This window comes from Leopardus geoffroyi, chromosome C2 (assembly GCF_018350155.1).
Source record: "Leopardus geoffroyi isolate Oge1 chromosome C2, O.geoffroyi_Oge1_pat1.0, whole genome shotgun sequence".
In the NCBI taxonomy this organism is placed as follows: domain Eukaryota; kingdom Metazoa; phylum Chordata; class Mammalia; order Carnivora; family Felidae; genus Leopardus; species Leopardus geoffroyi.
This window is the reverse complement of record NC_059333.1, coordinates 96,692-115,402: the sequence shown is the minus strand read 5'-3', so window position 1 is coordinate 115,402 and position 18,711 is coordinate 96,692. Positions and strand designations below refer to the sequence as shown.

The 18,711-nt window shown below is 42.5% G+C and overlaps 1 protein-coding gene and 1 pseudogene across 2 annotated transcripts in view; both read right to left on the bottom strand.

Moving 5' to 3' along the window:
• Positions 1–4,060: 4,060 nt before the first annotated feature.
• On the bottom strand, positions 4,061–4,750 carry LOC123575980 (annotated as a pseudogene).
• A 1,877-nt stretch (positions 4,751–6,627) lies between these two features.
• The window catches only part of LOC123610433 (aryl hydrocarbon receptor-like), a 66,930-nt gene continuing 54,846 nt past the window's right edge, over positions 6,628–18,711 (bottom strand). The window contains exons 10-11 of one of the 2 annotated variants that reach the window (XM_045501019.1): positions 8,660–10,403; positions 6,628–7,622 (exon numbers count right to left, since the gene is read on the bottom strand). In XM_045501019.1, the coding sequence (XP_045356975.1) occupies positions 7,542–7,622; positions 8,660–10,403 (1,825 nt within the window). In that variant the 3' untranslated portion in view covers positions 6,628–7,541. Of the gene's footprint in view, positions 7,623–7,725; positions 10,404–18,711 lie in introns of those variants that run through there. The other variant, XM_045501018.1, reaches the window with a different exon arrangement.

Here is an 18,711-nt window from a genome sequence, read left to right as displayed (position 1 = left end):
AAGTCTTGTTCTTTGCTCATATGATTGACTACGGGTCACAGTATTTTCTGTGGTGTTTGGGTGGAGTACAGAAATCATATCTAAAGGTTTTCTGTTTTGCTAGGTGGTCCCCCTTCTGGTTACTTGATTAGAGAGAGCCAGTTTTTATTGGACCTCTCTTAGTCTGTGCTCATTGGTGTTTTCAGTTGGCTTCTTCAGCTCCAAGTCTGGGATACATTAAACAAGCAAGCAAACAAACAAACAAACAAAAACAACAAACCCAACCCAACCAACAACCAAACAAAACAGGTAACTCAGTGCTGTGTTATCCCTTGGGGTCTAATGTTTCTAGTTGTTCTATCTTATTCTCTCCACTTCAGCCTTTTTAAAAATGTGTGTCTTATACATAATGTTTAGGGCTTTCAGTTGTACTTAGTAAAAGAATAAGGGGAAAAGTCAACGTTTTCCTGGGGGTAGAATTCTTTTTTTTTTTTTTTCAACGTTTATTTATTTTTTTGGGGGACAGAGAGAGACAGAGCATGAACGGGGGAGGGGCAGAGAGAGAGGGAGACACAGAATCGGAAACAGGCTCCAGGCTCTGAGCCATCAGCCCAGAGCCCGACGCGGGGCTCGAACTCACGGACTGCGAGATCGTGACCTGGCTGAAGTCGGACGCTTAACCGACTGCGCCACCCAGGCGCCCCAGAATTGTTTTTTTAAAATGGAAAAAATATATGCCTTGCCATGAATAGATAAGCAAGACCTCCTAAATAATGTAAAAATAAAATAATGCTGTTCCATCTAGGTACTATTACTGGGAAAGTACCCAGCTGAGCCCTAGTTTCTGCTTAAAAGAATAGATGTTTATGGCATTATGGACTTCACAGAACCACACTGGGGGATTATCCTGGATATTAACAAGACCACCTACATCACATCCTGAGGATCCCACACTTTGGGAAGTGCCATTTTATGTAACTGGTCCCTTTCACAATAGAAGCATAGGGAGAATTTTAAAAAGTATTTTTAATGTTATGGAGCATCATACATACCCACTAATAATAAAAGGACACCCATGAGCCCACCACTGGTGAGAGAAACAGAACATTACCAATATTGGGAACACCCTGCTTGCCCCTCCCAATCGCATCCTATTTTTTGCTTTTTGTTTTCACCCCCTGCCCCCAGTTTTGATATTTAGGCTTTATCATTCTTTAATACATGTGTGTGTATTGTTAATAAAATAGTTTCATTTTAATTATTTTAAACTTTATATAAATGGTATCATGCTATGTGTATTCTTCTACAATTTACATCTTTTATCTGACATTATGTCTCTGAAATTCACCCATGTTAATGCATGCATTAGTTTCCATTGATGAATGCAGTATCCCATCATATGGCTATTACAGAATTTGCTTGCCTTGTTGGTGTCTCAAGGATTTTGCAGCCACCACAATATCTGTAAATATCTCACAATATATCTGTGCAATCATTAATCTTCTTTTGTGTATCTAGGAAGAGTAGTGTGCACTTGTTCAACTTCACTGATAATTATTTTCCAAATTTGAATTCTTTTCCAAATTTATAACAATGTAAACTCTCACCAGTAGAGTCTAATATATTCCACCCCTTTGGGTTCATCCTCTTTTCAGCTCTTTGTACTTCCTCGACCTGGGCAGTGGAATTACTGGATCATAGGGTAGATCTATTTTTAATTTTTTTTTAATTTTTTTTTAACATTTATTTATTATTGAGAGACAGAGACAGAGCATGAGCATGGGAGGGGCAGAGAGAGGAGGAGACACAGAATATAAAGCAGGCTCCAGGCTCTGAGCACAGAGCCCGACGCGGGGCTCAAACTCACGAACCGCGAGATCATGACCTGAGCCGAAGTCGGACGCCCAACCGACTGAGCCACCCAGGTGCCCCTATTTTTAATTTTTTTGAGGAATCTCCACACTGTTTTCCACAGTGGCTGCACCGGTTTGCATTCCCAGCTGCTGTTGGAAATCATAAACAGAAAACCCAACTCTGTTTACCAACAAGGGTTTCCTTTTCTCCATATCCTGGCCAACATCCTTATTTCTTGTCTTTTTGATTCTAGCCATTCTGACTGGTGTGAGGTGATATCTAGTTGTGGTTTTGATTTGCATTTCCCTGATGACGAGTGACGTTGATCATCTTTTCATGTGTCTGTTAGTCATCTGTATGTCTTCTTTGGAGAAAAGTCTGTCCAGGTCCTCTGCCCATTTCTTTTTTTTTTTTTTTTTTTTTTTTTTTAATTTTTTTTTCAACGTTTATTTATTTTTGGGACAGAGAGAGACAGAGCATGAACGGGGGAGGGGCAGAGAGAGAGGGAGACACAGAATCGGAAACAGGCTCCAGGCTCTGAGCCATCAGCCCAGAGCCCGACGCGGGGCTCGAACTCACGGACCGCGAGATCGTGACCTGGCTGAAGTCGGACGCTTAACCGACTGCGCCACCCAGGCGCCCCCCTCTGCCCATTTCTAAGTTGGATTTTTTTTGGTGGTGAATTGTATGGAGTTCTTTATATATTTTGGATATTAACCTCTTATTGGCGATATCATTTGCAACTATCTTCTTCCATTCAGTAGGTTGCCTTTTGTTGATAGTTTTTTCTTCTGTGCAAAAGCTTTTAATTTTGGTGTAGTCCCAATAGTTTGTTTTTATTTGTCTTTCCATTTCAAGTGGGATATTTTATGAATAAAAGTTACTAATTTTTAACGTATTTAAAAAGTATTTACCAATTCTTTCCTTTTTTTTTTTTTTTTTTGCTTTTGCTCTTTTTCTTTTTTTTTTTTTAATTTTTTTTTTTTTTTTTCAACGCTCATCCATCTTTGGGACAGAGAGAGAGACAGAGCATGAACAGGGGAGGGGCAGAGAGAGAGGGAGACACAGAATCGGAAACAGGCTCCAGGCTCTGAGCCATCAGCCCAGAGCCCGACGCGGGGCTCGAACTCACGGACCGCGAGATCGTGACCTGGCTGAAGTCGGACGCTTAACCGACTGCGCCACCCAGGCGCCCCCCTCTGCCCATTTCTAAGTTGGATTTTTTTTGGTGGTGAATTGTATGGAGTTCTTTATATATTTTGGATATTAACCTCTTATTGGCGATATCATTTGCAACTATCTTCTTCCATTCAGTAGGTTGCCTTTTGTTGATAGTTTTTTCTTCTGTGCAAAAGCTTTTAATTTTGGTGTAGTCCCAATAGTTTGTTTTTATTTGTCTTTCCATTTCAAGTGGGATATTTTATGAATAAAAGTTACTAATTTTTAACGTATTTAAAAAGTATTTACCAATTCTTTCCTTTTTTTTTTTTTTTTTTGCTTTTGCTCTTTTTCTTTTTTTTTTTTTTAATTTTTTTTTTTTTTTTCAACGCTCATCCATCTTTGGGACAGAGAGAGAGACAGAGCATGAACAGGGGAGGGGCAGAGAGAGAGGGAGACACAGAATCGGAAACAGGCTCCAGGCTCTGAGCTGTCAGCACAGAGCCCGATGCGGGGCTCGAACTCCCGGACCGCGAGATCGTGACCTGGCTGAAGTCGGACGCTTAACCGACTGCGCCACTCAGGCGCCCCTAGCTTTTGCTCTTTATGTCTTGTTTTAGAAATTCTTTCCTATCCTGAGGTCATAAATATAATCTCTTATAGTTTTTTCTAAAATGCTGAAACTTTTGGGTTGCCTGGGTGGCTCAAGTGGTTACGTGTCCAACTTCAGCTCAGGTCATGATCTCGTGGTTCGTGAGTTCAAGCCCTGCATCCGGCTCTGTGCTGACAGCTCGGAGCCTGGAGCCTGCTTTGGATTCAGTGTCTCCCTCTTTCTCTGTCCCTCCCCCCATATGTTAGTGCTCTCTTTCTCTCTCTCAAAAGTAAATGTCTAAAAAAATAAAATGCTGAAACTTTTGCTTTTCCTAATGATCTGCTCCATTTAGACTTTATTAATTATCTGCTCCATAAGACTAAGACCCGATTTTATTATCTTCCATATGGATAACCAATCATTTTAGCTTCATTGCTGAATGACCTATCTGTCCCCTATAGCTTTTTTTTTTTTTTTCCCCTGCAAAAAGCTTTATTGTTTTATTGCTTCCATTTGGTCTGTGACTTGGTAGAGCATTCCAGGGTGGTTAAAAAATTGACTAGTAGTTGCATAGAGAAGCTCAAGCAGAAGCCCTGGCACCAGAGGATTACCAGAGGGGCCCCTCAAAGGCGGTGGGGCTCCAGAGGCTGCTAGTCATGCTTGATGGTGAGGCTTTTGAAGAGATCCTTGCCCAACCCAGCCTGGGGCCAGCCAGCCTGCTAGAAGTGAGTCAGGTGGTCTCCATCCTCTTGATAAGTTTTACCTCCTCATTCAGGAAGTGGCTTTCCAGGAAGTCACAGAGACAGGGGTCTGCATGGGCAGAATCCAGGGGATGTAGACCCAAAAGGGTCTGGTTCAGGTTCTTCTCCAGAGCCAGGGCAGCTTCCATGGTATCCAGGGTTTTACTCCACTCATCTTGGGACAGCTCATATGTCCTAGAAGAGGATGCAGCTGCCATGCTGGTTTTGCATCTTCCAGAGATGCTCAGTATCTTTGGGCTTCTCCTCAGCCAACTTGCAGAAGTGGCCCATGCCCTCCAGAGCCATGTCTTCATAGTAGAAATAGAAGCCTAGAGAGAGATAGGTGCTGGAGGGCCACAGATGCATGTTGGTGAGGTGGTTGACACCCCACCATGGGGGAATAATTCTGACAAACCTAGGAGCTCATGGTTTACTGGTAATAAGGAGCTAGCTCAAAGTAGGGTGCTGACTGGTCCTGGAGGCAGAGAGTGCTGAGAAGATGGCTCTGAAGGTTGCCACTGGAAAAGAGTTTGGAGGGTGGGTGGAGACTGGAAGAAGGGAAGTTCCAGGGTCTGCTCCATCCAAATACTGTTGAAGCAGGAGTCAGATCTGTGAGACTTCCAGGTGCACTAGAATAAACCAGTTCTATTCAGAACCGTAGTTCTGATCCCTTCCGGCATATGAGTTCCTGGATGTGTGGTCTATTTCTGGGCTCTAATCTATTCCTCTGTTCTGTGTGACTGCACACCAATACCGTAGTCTCTTCATTGTTGTGCTTTATGAAAGCCTTGACAGGCAATATGGCAACTATAGCCTTTTGTTCTTCTTTATGACTAGATATCTTGATTAATCTTGGTCCTTCATCCGCCTTATACATTTTAAAGATTTTTAAAGTTTATTTTTATTTATTTTGAGAGAGAGCTAAAGAGCAAGCAGGGAAGGGGCAGAGAGAGAGAGAGAGAGACAGAGAGAGAGGGAATCCCAAGCAGGCTCGGCGGTGTCAATGCAGAGCCCAATGTGGGCCTTGAAGTCACAGACCATGAGATCATGACCTGAGCCGAAGTCAAGAGTCAGATGCTTAACCAACTGAGCCACCCAGGCACCCCTGCCTTATATATTTTTGAATCAATTTTTCAAGTTTTATGAGAAACCTGGCAAGTTTGACTGGAATTTCACTGAGTCCTTAGGCCAACTATAAATACCAATACTTTGTGATATTGGGTTTTCCAGTCAGAGCTGGGTGAGAGCTGCCCTGGACATTCGTAGGCCTTCATGCTTAGAGTTGGGTCTGTCTAGACTCCAGCCCCTGTGTTACTGTGTTTCCTGTGGCCACCTGTGGGCCTAGCTCAGCTGCAGGAATCAGAGATCATTAGATGGCAAAGACAGAGAGCCCACCAAGCCTTCAGAAGATTCATGAATTGCCTATGTACCGAAAGCCTCTCCACCCATGGTACAGTCACCTCTCCTCTACTGAGTAGCAACTCGGGAATGAGAGATGATCCCAGGTCCAGTGCTGTGCTCTGGGCCTCCCAAATCTACCTGGGAAATCCCAGAAACCCCAGGCATCCCCATCCTCCCTGTGTTCTTCTTCCATGATTAGTTCACACAAAGGCACATGATTCATCTTAGGTTAGTAAAGTTATTGCTGGGAACTTCTGGGGAAATTTCACCTGTTCTTGAAAGAGAGACACAGAAAGGAAGGACAGACTCCTGTGTGGCACATTGTGGCTGTGGTTTGGGCTCTGGAACTGCCACATGTCCAGAGTGAAGCAAACACACTACACAGGGAAGCACCAAGAACCAGAGAGAAACATCAGCAACACTGGAGTATCCCAAAGACTCTCTTCTGCACTGGGCTTCTATCTGGGGAGCAACCCCTGATCTGTTTAAATCAGACAGAATTGGATTTTCTGTTTATGGCTTCTATAGCATCTTCTCTGATAATCCCTGAAGAGAACCCTAAATTCCCTCTACGAAACTCCCTACCCCACTGTCAGCCCATGTGCTTGGTGGGACCCCTCCCCCAGCTCCAAGAGTGGTTTCCATGACCTTGGCTAATGAGGGGGCATATTCCTGATCCGTGAAGGTCCTGGACAGGAACCTAGTGCAGCCCCTCCCTGTCTGAACTTACAAACTCTGCAGCAGTGGAGGCCCCTCTGGTCATTTTTATGCCAGAGTCTCTGGGCCTTCCCTCGAGTTGTAATAGAAGAAGCTCCCTTGGTTCCTTGAGCTGGTTGGAGCCCTGTACCCTAGAGGGTAGTGTGTGCCACACCCCACAAAAGAGTGAACCAGTATAGCCAGCCCCTCTGGCCACTCCTGACTACTTGTTTATTACCATTCATTAAGCACCCACTGTGTGCCTGGTTCTGGGTGACAGTGGTGAACAAGTCCAATGGCGGTTGTACTTGATGATGTTTCATCCATTCAGCTCCTGAACAATGAGTTCTGTGGTTGAAGCCTCACAAGTCAGTGGAAGTGCTACTGTGAGTCTCGACCGTTCTGAGTCCTTTATGGCAGGAGAAGTAGTGGCTGCCAGTGTTTCTGTTTGCTCTGCTGGGAGACTGAGGTCCATGCACTCTGTGCCTCAAGGGTGCACCACTGTCTGGATCTTCCATCTACAGCATCCCCATGCCTTCCTCTCAGGCAGGACACGATTCTTTCTGCACATGGGCTCCACAGAGGACCCTCTTCTCCCGTGTCCTAGATACTGGGTGAAGGCCAAACCCTTTTCAGGGGTCTAGGCCAAAGGGCTCACATCCCTTCTCCACGTGTGGCTCTCAGCATGTCATTGTGCTGTAAGAACCATGTGTCTGGGTGGCCCTGATTGTAAATAGGTTGTCTGATGCTGAGCCTCAGCTCTGAGCTTGGAAATGTCATTGTGAAGGCAAATGTTGGAATGTGTCTAGGGGGTTGGATGCCCATTATGTCTCTTTCCTATGAACATTTTTGTGGATCAAAAGTTACTTTTCTAACAAGGATGAGGATTCTGTGTGTGTCTTGAGTATAAAGTGCACATAATGAAATGAGGAAAAAAAACCCACATATCTTTGGGATACAGAGAATAAGGTTTCAGATATGTGTAATTACACATAGAAAACAGTTAACTATTGACCCAGAAATATGAAAATTTAAGATACTTCAATTCAAGGGAAAATGTTAATAGTTAAGGCTCCAAATCACGTTCACAGACAGGGGCAAAGAGCACAATATGGCCTAAGTCAGAATTTGGAGGAAAACGTGCTTCCTTTGAGGCTTGCAATCCCAGGTGCTCTGGTGCTGTGCACTTTGTTTTGATAACACTGCCATGGGGAAATGAGAAACATTTAGAACAGTTAGAACAAAATTATAGAACACGAGGGTTAATCCAAGGACTCTAAAATTGATACTTGATTACAAAAGATGTAAATTTGAGGCTTTAATTAGGAATTATTTTGGTTTCAGATATAAGTCTAACAAATTTGGTCTTTTGATTTTCTAACTTATGGCAGATGGAAAATAAAAAATTGAAAAGGGGTGTGAGCTGAAGGAGCCTGAAGACCCCAGAAATGAGAGGTGGCAGAGTGACACGAGACTGGGCAGAATATCCAGAGAAGTGAGGGGAGCTCCTACTGAAGTCATATGGGGCTACCTGGGGTTCAGGGACACCACATTCCTTCTTAGCCCTAAGGGCCTCCCTGTGTCACCAGAAAGGCACATCTGCTCCTCTGTGTGAGGCGGAGGGGCCACAACACCGCTGGTGTGACTTCCATCCAAAGCTGCTTTGGGGGGTGTATGCTACAGTTATTTGAAGAATCTGTGTGTGGAGGTCCTGCTTCCCTGGTAGCACCAGACGATGAATAGCACTCCTGTGGTAACCTGCTTTTGGGTATTGGAAATGGTGCCAGGAGGGGAGCACAGCAGAAAAGGGCATCAAATTCAAAATTCTTACAACCAACCCAACTCTGGGTGTCCAAAACTGGGCTAAATTACATGCAGGTGTCCAGGTGGCTCAGTGATGGCCCAAGAGACACCAGAGTGGGAGCAGACTACAGCTGGAGGGCCTACCAGGTCATAACCAGGCTACTCCCAGGGGTAAAGCTGCTCCTGCCACCATCACTGGCCTCAGTTGACCAACACTGACAGTGACCTGCTATGTTTGCAGAATCCCTCCATGTGTGCCTGCTCTGCAGCCTCACAGCAATGCTGTGCCTAGGCCCAGCTGGGCTGGGGGATCTTCCAACAATACTGGCTAGCTGGGCTGATGCCTCCTCATATTCAGATCTGCCAGCAGCTCTGCACTTGGAGCACCCCTTCCTGCTACCCCCAAATTCCCATGGTCCTGCTTGCCAACACCTACCTGGAGCTGGAGGTCATGGCTGCCCTGCGTAGACGTAGATGGGCAGGCAGGGTCAGGATGGCAGGGAGGCAGAACAGGGCTGGACTGCACCTGGGATTTTACCACAGCACCTGGGGCTAGGATGACCGGTCTGTCCTTGCTCCGCCTTGTGGGTTCAGCTGGGCTCTTGCATTGGCTGCTGCCTATACCTGGGGAGCTGCTTTTGGAGGACAGGAAGGGGCTCGGCTGCAGGGCGGGGGGAACGGCATCTCTTGAGCAGCCACCCAGGTGCTGGACACTTGGAAATCCTTCTCTCACTGGCCCGTATGCCTCCTGGGTCTGCAGCCACTGCTGCTGCTTGGCAGCTGGGCAGGGGCAGTCCATGCTGTAAGAGTCCTGCATAGCCAAGGGTCTGTGCAGGAGCTCCTGGGAAGGACAGGCAGGGCTCCCCGAGAGCTGGCTCACCACCAAGGAGTGGGGTGGGTGCTCTTGACTCCCAAGTGTGTCCTTTGGGGTACCTAGTGCCCCCTGCACAGATGGGGGCAAACCACAGCACAATTCAGGAGGAATGTCACTGGCTGGCCCTGCCCATGGAGGGCATGAGTTGGCCATGGTTGACTTCAGGTGGTGGAAGGGGTCAGGCTGGGCCTGCCTTGCCTCCACTTCCACAGGGACCATTACTGGCTGGCCTTGGATGGGGGAATCCCAAATGCTCTCTGAGGGATGGGTGCCCCAGGAGGTAGGGTCTGAGGAGATGAAGGGCCCTTGACACTGACCACTGTGTGAGGCTGTCCAGAGCATAGGTTCTTTGCAAAAATCAAGAAAACCAGGGTCTGGCTGATCCAGGTGTCCAGGGACAACATTTTCTCCTAAAGGGAGCAAAGATGTGTGGTTTGGCTGAAACACCTGAGCAGGCTGTCTGGGGCTGGAGGCCTCGGGGAGGGGGCTGAAGTCAAATATTGTTGGTTTGTGGCATATCCCAAAATTTAAAGGTGCTGCCTGGGTGTGCTGAGGCTGCCACTGTGGAGGGCTCTGGAATGTAGGGCCAGTGGTGAAAAAATGCTGGGTGTGTGTGTGAAGGCAGCTGGGCACTGTGCCCATGTTCTGAGGTGGAGTTACTTCCCTAGTTAGCTGGCCCGAGCCCAGAGAAGGCTGTGGCTTTAGGGTCTGTGGAACAGTTGTGCTGGCTGGTGGGGGCAATGCCACATTTCCACTGTCATGAAAAAGTACTTCCTTTTCCCTGTGGGAGCCCCCTCCCTGACTGGAGGGCAGTGGGTGGAAGTTCTGAGACCCTGCAGGGCCTGAGTCAGCCCTGAGAAGGCTCTCTTCCCACAAACACTGCTTGAGGTCAGTGACCCCCAGGTGCTGGAGAGTGGAGCAGAGATCAGGCTGTTCTTCTGTGTCCTTCTCCAGCAGGGTCTCAATGAGGGACAGGAAGGAGTGGTCTTCCTCCTTCTCTTTCTCTTCCTCGTCCTCATGTCTGCCATTGGACCCCTGCCTCTCCAAGGGTGAGCCTTGGGTGGTTGGGACCATGCAGGACAAATACATGGATTCATCTTGCCGCATCATGGCTCCCAGAAGAGAGCCTGGGTGCACAGGGCCCTGACCAGTGGGGGTGCCCTTCCTTGCCCGGATCCTCTTCCTGGCTGGGAGGGAAGTCAGAGGGCTCAGGGGGCTGCTATCATACAGGATGGCTTCCCCTGTGGTGAAGGTGAACGGCAGTTGCAGGGCCCTCTTGCGCAGGTGATCTTCCCCCTCTGCATTCCTATGGTTAACGAAACAAAAGACCACATCTGAAAATTGATATGAGAATGAAAACGGGGCTCTCCTGGTCAGGGGACAATAGTGGCCAAGTAACTGAGCAAAGGGCAGGACATCATCTGTTCTGGCTTGTCCATACAAGGGAGAAGCCACAATATCGAACTTGCTCCTCTCTTACATTCTTGGTAAGCACTTTCTGTCTTGGATTCTGAAGTAGTCTGAGGAAACTGCTTATTTGTGGGAGTAGTCCAAAAATCCATGTAGAAATTCCCTAAACTTTAAGTTTACTTTGAAAAGAATAAGTTATTATGCAAATATGACATACACATCTGTTTTTCATTGGGAAGAATAGTTTTCTCTTCCTTCCTCCTCTCCCTTCCAAAAGACTCATGGGATATGGCTGCTATAGGGCTGCCCCAACAGTCATGTAACATCATGCTTAGCAAAGGGGAAAACCTTCAGCTGGGCTGACTCCATTTGATTTGTAGCTCTACAAAGGAAAACTGACCTAAAAGGAGTGCCTTTGGCAGAAGCTGACCAGGATGCTATGGGCATAGGAATCCCCATCACTGGAGGGGCCTTTAGAGAAGCCGGTATCTCACCTGAAGATCACTGGTCATAGCCTTTGTCTTTAAGTCTACTTTGCATGAATACAGCCATTCTTGCTTTCTTGTGCTTACTGTTTTTATCACATATGTTTTATTTTACATCTGATTCCTTCCAACTTATTTGTGACACTATTTAAAAACATATCTCTTGTAGAAGACATATAGTTGAGTGCACTTTTTAAAATGCATTTTGATAATCTTTGTGTTTTAATTGGAGTGTTTTATCCATTAACATTTAATGGAATTATTGACATATCTGGATTGGGGTCTTTTATATTACTATTTACTTTCTTTTTGTCCCTTTTTCCCCTACCCCCATCCACCCCTTTCCTGCCTAGATATATTACTTTTTTAAGAAATTAATTTTCATTTATATAATGGATTTTGGCTCTATCTTTTGCATTATATTTATAATGGCTGCTAGAATTTATGAAATACGCCTTCAACATTTCACTGTCTACTTACAATTAGTACTGTGTCACTTACATAAAACATGCACCTTTCCATGGTATAGTCCATGTGCTTCTAAAACCAATCTTTTATGCTAGTGATGTCACATATATGGCATCTACATATGTTATAAATCACATATTATATTCTATTTTTGGCTGTAAGCAGTCGTATGTATTCTTTAAAAAGTAAAAAAAAATAATATTTAATATTTATCCACATGTTTACCATTCTCATCCTCTCCACTCCTTTTTTTGAGGTTTAAGGTCTTAGTGGATATTATTTCCCTTCAGCCTGACATATTTCTTTTAGCATTTATTAAACTGTAGGTCTACTGGCAATAAATTGTTAGGGTTTTTTTTGGTGTTGTTTTTTAATAGAAATGTCTTTATTTGCTATTATTTTTGAAGGATATGTTCACTGGTCACAGAATACAGAGTTGACAAATTTTAAAAGGATTTCATAGATATTGTTCTAATGTCTTATGATCACCATTGTTTCTGATGAGAAGTCCACAATAATTGGAATCATTGTTTCTTATATGTTATGTCCTTTTTATCTTAAATTGCCTTTAAAGTTTTCTCTTTATCTTTGGTGTTCAACATCTGACAAGACTATGCCTTGGTGTGGTTTTCTTTGTATTTATCCTGATTGGAATTCACTGAGGTTCTTGAATCTGCAGTTACAATTTTCATCAAATTGGGGAAGTTTTTGGTCATTATTTCTTCAAACATATGGACACATGCTTGCACACACACACACACACACACACACACACAGATGGATGGACAGATAGACAGATAGATATAGATATATTGCCCACTCTGTTCTTTTTCAGCATTCCATTTACCTACATGTTAGACCTTTTGATACTGTCCCATAGATCCCTCAGGCTGTTTATTTCTTTTTTCAATCTTCTCTCCCCTCTTTGTTCTATTGATTGGATGATTCTATTCATTTAGCTTCAGGTCATAAACTCTCCTGTCATCTCCAATCTGTTGTTAAATCCACCCAGTGAGCTTTCTATTTTAGATACTATCTCAAATTTTCTGTTTCTTATAAAAAAAAAAAAATACATGGAAGCCCCAAAGAAAATGAAAACACAACAGTCCAAAACCTTTGGGATGCAGCAAAGGCAGGCCTAAGAGGGAAGTATATTGCAATACAGGTCTACCTCAAGATGCAAGAAAAGTCTCAAATACAAAACCTAACCTTACACCTTAAGGAGCTAGCAAAGGAACAGCAAATAAAGCCTAAAGTTATCAGAAAAAGGAAATTAATAAAGATTGGAGCAGAAATAAACAATATAGAAACAATAACAAGTAGTAGAAAAGATCAATGAAATGAAGAGCTGGATTTTTGAAAGAATTAATAAATTGATAACCTCCTAGCTAGACTTATCAAAAAGAAAAGAGAAAGGACCCAAATGAAGTCACAAATGAGGAGGAGAAATCACAAGGAACACCACAGAAATACAATTATAAGAGAATATTATGGGGACACCTGGGTGGTTCGGGCAGTTAAGCATCTGACTCTTGGTTTTAGCTCAGGTCATGATCTCACGGTTCGTGGGTTCAAGCCTCACACTAGGCTCTGTGCTGACAGTACAGAGCCTGCTTTGGAGTCTCTGTCTCCCTCTCTCTCTGCCCCTACCCTGCATGCTCTCTCTCTCTCTCAAAAAAATTTTAAGAAGAGAATATTATGAAAAATTATATGCCAACAAACTGAGCAATCTGGAAAGAATGGATAAATTCCTAGAAACGTGTGAACTACCAAAACTGAAATAAGAAGAAATAGAAAACTTGAACATACTCATAACCAGCAAAGAAATTGGATCAGTAATGAAAAAATCTCCCAACAAAAGTCCAGGGCCAGATGGTTTCAGAGGGGAATTCTACCAAACATTTAAAGAAGAATTAATACCTATTCTTCTCAAACTGTTCAAGAAAGAAAGAAAGAAAGAAAGAAAGAAAGAAAGAAAGAAAGAAAGAAAGAAAAATGGAAGGAAAACTTCCAGACTCATTCTACAAGGCCAGCATTACCTTGATTCCAAAACCAGACAAAGACCCCACTAAAAAAGAGAATTACAGGTCAATATTCCTGATGAACACGGATGCAAAAATTCTCAACAAGATACTAGCAAATTGAATCCAACAGTACATTAAAATAGTCATTCACCATGATCAAGTGGGATTTATTCCTGGGCTGCAGTGTGGTTCAATATTCACAAATCAATCAATGTGATATACCACATTAATAAAAGAAAGGATAAGAACCATATGATCCTCTCAATAGATGTGGCAAAAACATTTGACAAAATAAAGCATCCATTCTTGATAAAAACTCTCAACAAAGTAGGTATAGAAGGAACATACCTCAACATCATAAAGCCATATATGAAAGACTCACAGCTAATATAATCCTCAATGGGGAAAAAATGAGAGCTTTACCTCACGGAAAAACAGTCCTTTTTCCTCAGGAACAGGACAGCGATGTCCACTCTCACCATTAATATTTAACATATAGTACTGACGGTCTTGGCCTCAGTAACCAGACAATAAAAATAAATGAAAGGCACCCAAGTCAGCAAGGCAGAAATCAGACTTTCACTATTTTCAGACGACATGATACTCTATGTAGAAAACCCCAAAGACTCCACACAAAAAAATTGCTAGAACTGAAACATGCATCTAGCAAAGTCATAGGATATAAAATCAATGTACAGAAATCTGTTGCATTTCTATACACCAATAATGAAGCATCAGAAAAAGATATCAAGAAATTAATCCTATTTATAACTGTACCAAAACCAATAAGATATCTAGTAATAAAACTAACCAAAGAGGTAAAAGATCTGTACTCTGAAAACTATAGAACACTTATGAAAAAAAATTGAAGACACAAAGAAATAGGAAGACATTCCATGCTCATGGATTGGAAGAAGAAATATTGTTAAAATGTCTATACCACCCAAAGCAATCTACACATTTAATGCAATCCCTATTAAAATACCAACTGGGGCACGTGGGTGGCTCAGTCGGTTAAGCATCCGACTTCGCTCCGGGTCATGATCTCACAGTTTGTGGATTTGAGCCCTGCGTAGGGCTCTGTGCTGACAGCTCGGAGCCTGGAGCCTGCTTCAGATTCTGTGTCTCCCTCTCTCTCTCTCTGCCCTCCCCCACTTGCACCTTCTCTCTCTCTCAAAAAATAAACAAAACAAAATAAATAAAATAAAATAAAATAAAATAAAATAAAATAAAATGCCAACAGCATTTTTCACAGTGCTAGTACAGACAATTCTAAAATTGGTATGGAACCACAAAAGACTCTGAATAGCCAAAGCAATCCTGGAAAAGAAAAACAAATTTGGAGGCATCATGATTCCAGACTTCAAGCTATATTACAAAGTTTAGCCATCAAGACAGTATGGTACTGGCACAAAAACAGAACACATAGAACAGAATAGAAAACCCAGAAATGGATCCACAACTATATGGTAAAGTAATCTTTGATAAAGCTGGAAAGAATATCCAATGGAAAAAAGACAGTCTCTTCAACGAATGGTGTTGGGAATCCTGGACAGCAACGTGCAAAAGAATGAAACTGGACCACTTTCTTACACCAGACACAAAAAAGAAATTCAAAATGGATGAAAAATCTAAACGTTAGGATACCATCAAAATCCAAGAGAAGAGCACAGGGAGCAACCCCTTTGACCTCAGCCAGAGCAACTTCTTACTAGATATGGCTCTAGAAGCAAGGGAAACAAAAGCAAAAAATAACTATTGGGACTTCATCAAGATAACAAGCTTCTGCACAGTGAAGGAAACAATCAACAAAATGAAAAAGCAGCCTACAGAATGGGAGAAGATATTTGCACATGACATATCTGATAAAGGGTCAGCATCCAAAATCTATAAAGAGCTTATCATACTCAACACCCAAAAAACAAATAATCCAGTGAAGAAATGGGCAGAAGGCATGAATAGACATTTCTCCAAAGAAGACATCCAGATAGCTAACAGACACATGAAAGGATGCTCTACATCACTCATCAGGGAAATAGGAATCAAAACCATGATGAGATACTACCTCACATCTGTCAGAATGGCTAAATTAATAACACAGGAAACAACAAGTGTTGGTGATGATGTGGAGAAAGGGGAATTCTCTTACACTGGAATGCAAACAGATTCAGCCACTCTGGAAAACAGTATGGAGATTCCTCAGAATGTTAGAAATAGAACTTCCCTATACTCCAGAAATTGCACTGCTAGGTATTTACCCAAAGGACACAAAAATACTGATTTGAAGGGGCACATGCACCCCAATATTTATGGCAGCATTATCAACAATAGCCAAACTGTGAAAGGAGCCCAAGTGTGCACTGATTAACGGATGAAGAATACACACACACACACACACACACACACACACACACACGGAATATTACTCTGCCATCAAGAAGAAAGAAATCTTGCCATTGGCAACAACATGGATGGAGGTAGAATGTATTATGCCAAGCAAAATAAGTCCATCAGAGAAAGACAAATACCATATGACTTCACTCATATGTGTAATTTAGAAAACAAAATGGATGAATAAATGCAAAGGGGAAAAAAGAGAAAGAGGGAAACAAACCAAAGGAGATTCTTTACAATAGAGAACAAAGAGGGTTGATGGAGGGAGGTGGGTAGGAGATGGGCTAAATGGGTTATGGGCATTACTTGTTGGGATAAGCACTGGGTGTTATATGTAAGTGATGAATCACTAAATTCTACTCCTGAGAACAACATTACACTATATGTTAACTAATGAGAATTTAAATAAAACTTTGGAGATGAAAAAAATTTGTTTGTTATAGTTTCTATTTTTCTGTTCTGAATTCATCATAGCAGTCATCACAGGCATATTTTCTTTCATGTCCATAAGCATAATTATAATAGTTGCTATAAAATTCTTATCTAGTGTTTGGGCCTTCTTAGAGCTGGTCTCCAGGGACTGCCTTTAGTTTTGAAACTTTCTTTCCTGTTTCTTCATATATCTGGTAATTTTGGGTTGCATCCTTGACCAAACAACAAGTAAATTTGGATTTAATCCTGGACATTGTGATGATATACTGTAGATTCTTATTCTGTCACGTTCCTCCAAAGACCATTGACGTTTTTGCTTTGTTGAACTTGACCGAAAATGCAAATTCTGTTTCCCTTGTGATGGGCAACGGCTGGAATCTGTTTGGTTTCTTTAGGCCTCAGGTTGGCTATCCATCCCACACATACATGGTTCAGGGGTGAGCGGATTTGGGCTAAGTTTATTCACAGAATTTGAGGGCTCTTTCTCTTCAGCTCTCTCTCTAGAAGAGAGAAGTTAAAAACTAGAAATTATTATTTCATTTTGCAGCTGCTGCGGTCACTGCACTCTCTGTTGTCTAGTTCTCATGTCATTGAGACCATAAATTTTCTATTTGGGTGTTAACCTGCCCAGCCCCCAGGGCAATCTTCCTTCAGACTAAAAGCAGTAAAACCCAGGAAACTCACCCAGTGCCATTCCCTTCTTTCAAGTGTTGATTCTCCAGTGACTGGTTAGTTGTTGTTGTTTTATAATATTTTGTCCAGAAGTTTTAGTTATAGCGGTTACTATAGCTGTTACTTATGGGAGGGCTGATGCAAAAATTACCAGCAGCAGAACTGTTCCATGAAAGTTTCACAAAAAGAGAATCAAATGTGGATAAAGTTTCATTGTAAAAGGTATGAAGGTAAATACGTTTCATTGTAAAAAGGTATGATTTAACTTTCCCTATCCTTCAAATGGTTACTCTGTTGCCCCAACCTCACTTACTTTGTCCTGTTCTGTGGATTTAAAACACTTCTTATTTGAGCAATTAATTTTTCATATGTTAACGTAGTTTTGTTTCTTGACACCTTGCTTCTTCATTGCTCTATCTGGTGCTAGGACAATCTGTGCTAAAGTCGGTGTTGCAGTAAGACTGGCCAGAGAATAATTTGGTACAACCTTTCTTGAAAGCCATTTGATAATAGTATCAAGGGCCTTTGAAATGTTTTAACCCTTTGACCTAAATATTCCACTCCTGAGAATTCTCCTAAGGAAATCAGAATAGCAGCCAGATATTTATATACAAAAGTGTTCATCACAATGCCTTCATAATAATGGAAAAACCCCTCCCTAATTCCAATATTTAATAAAAGGGTATGATGTATCCAAAGAGGAGTATACTGTACTGTCATAAAGATATTTATGGATACTTTTGATATGAGAACTTGCTTTCAACTTATTCTTAGGTGGAAACACCAGAATATAACTATATATAGAATATAGTTTCAAGTATAAAACTTAAATATGAGCCAAAACATACCTGAAGGAAATACATCAATATATTGACAACAATTTCTCTGAGTAGTAGGATAACAGCTGATTCTCATTTCACTTTTGCAATGTTTTTCATTTTCTAAATTTTCAAGAATGGGAATGTATTACTTTTATACTTAATGAAATCAACATTACTCAACAAAACTACTGGGTTCTGAACATCTGGCTTAGTGACGCCAAGGAGTAATAGAGCTGCTAAGAGCCATAGAAAACGCATACTGAAGCTCTCTTATTTTTGCAAGGCAGCAAACTGAGGCACATTTACGAGGTGCTTTATCTGAGACCAGGGTGAAATCAAGCTCAGAATCCAAGTGATTTGATGCAGTTCTATAATTTCCTGTGATCTCAGCATTATTCAGGAAGGCTGTAGGCTCAGAAAGCAGGAACGTTTTGTTATGTGTGGCATATTTTGGCATTATTGGCTTTCTGGTCACTGTTCAAAATATGACACTAATTAGACCTGGGCCAGATAACTTATCTAGGCTCTTTCATCATTCCCTACATTTCCAATTGTGACCATCTATGTTATACATGTATGCCATAGACCCAAATGGGGTCTGGCCGTGTAAGTTCACATGCTGAAAGAGAACACTTCGTGGTCTTAACATGTTGGTAACAGTTAGACTCCTCTTGTTTGTATGCATATTACAGCTCACAAAGTATGCTGCAGATAGACGAGAAAGTGGCCATGAAACCCGGGTCTTCTGGACGTGAGTGGCAGATTTGTGTTACCCAGAACGTGTACCCTACTGAGGAGAGCCTACAGAGTGATAGCTTTGATTCTCTTCTTCCCTAAAAACCACGTTACCAATGCAGAAAAGTGGCAAAAAAGTGGGGAAGTCAGGCTGAAGGAATGGCATTTCTGAG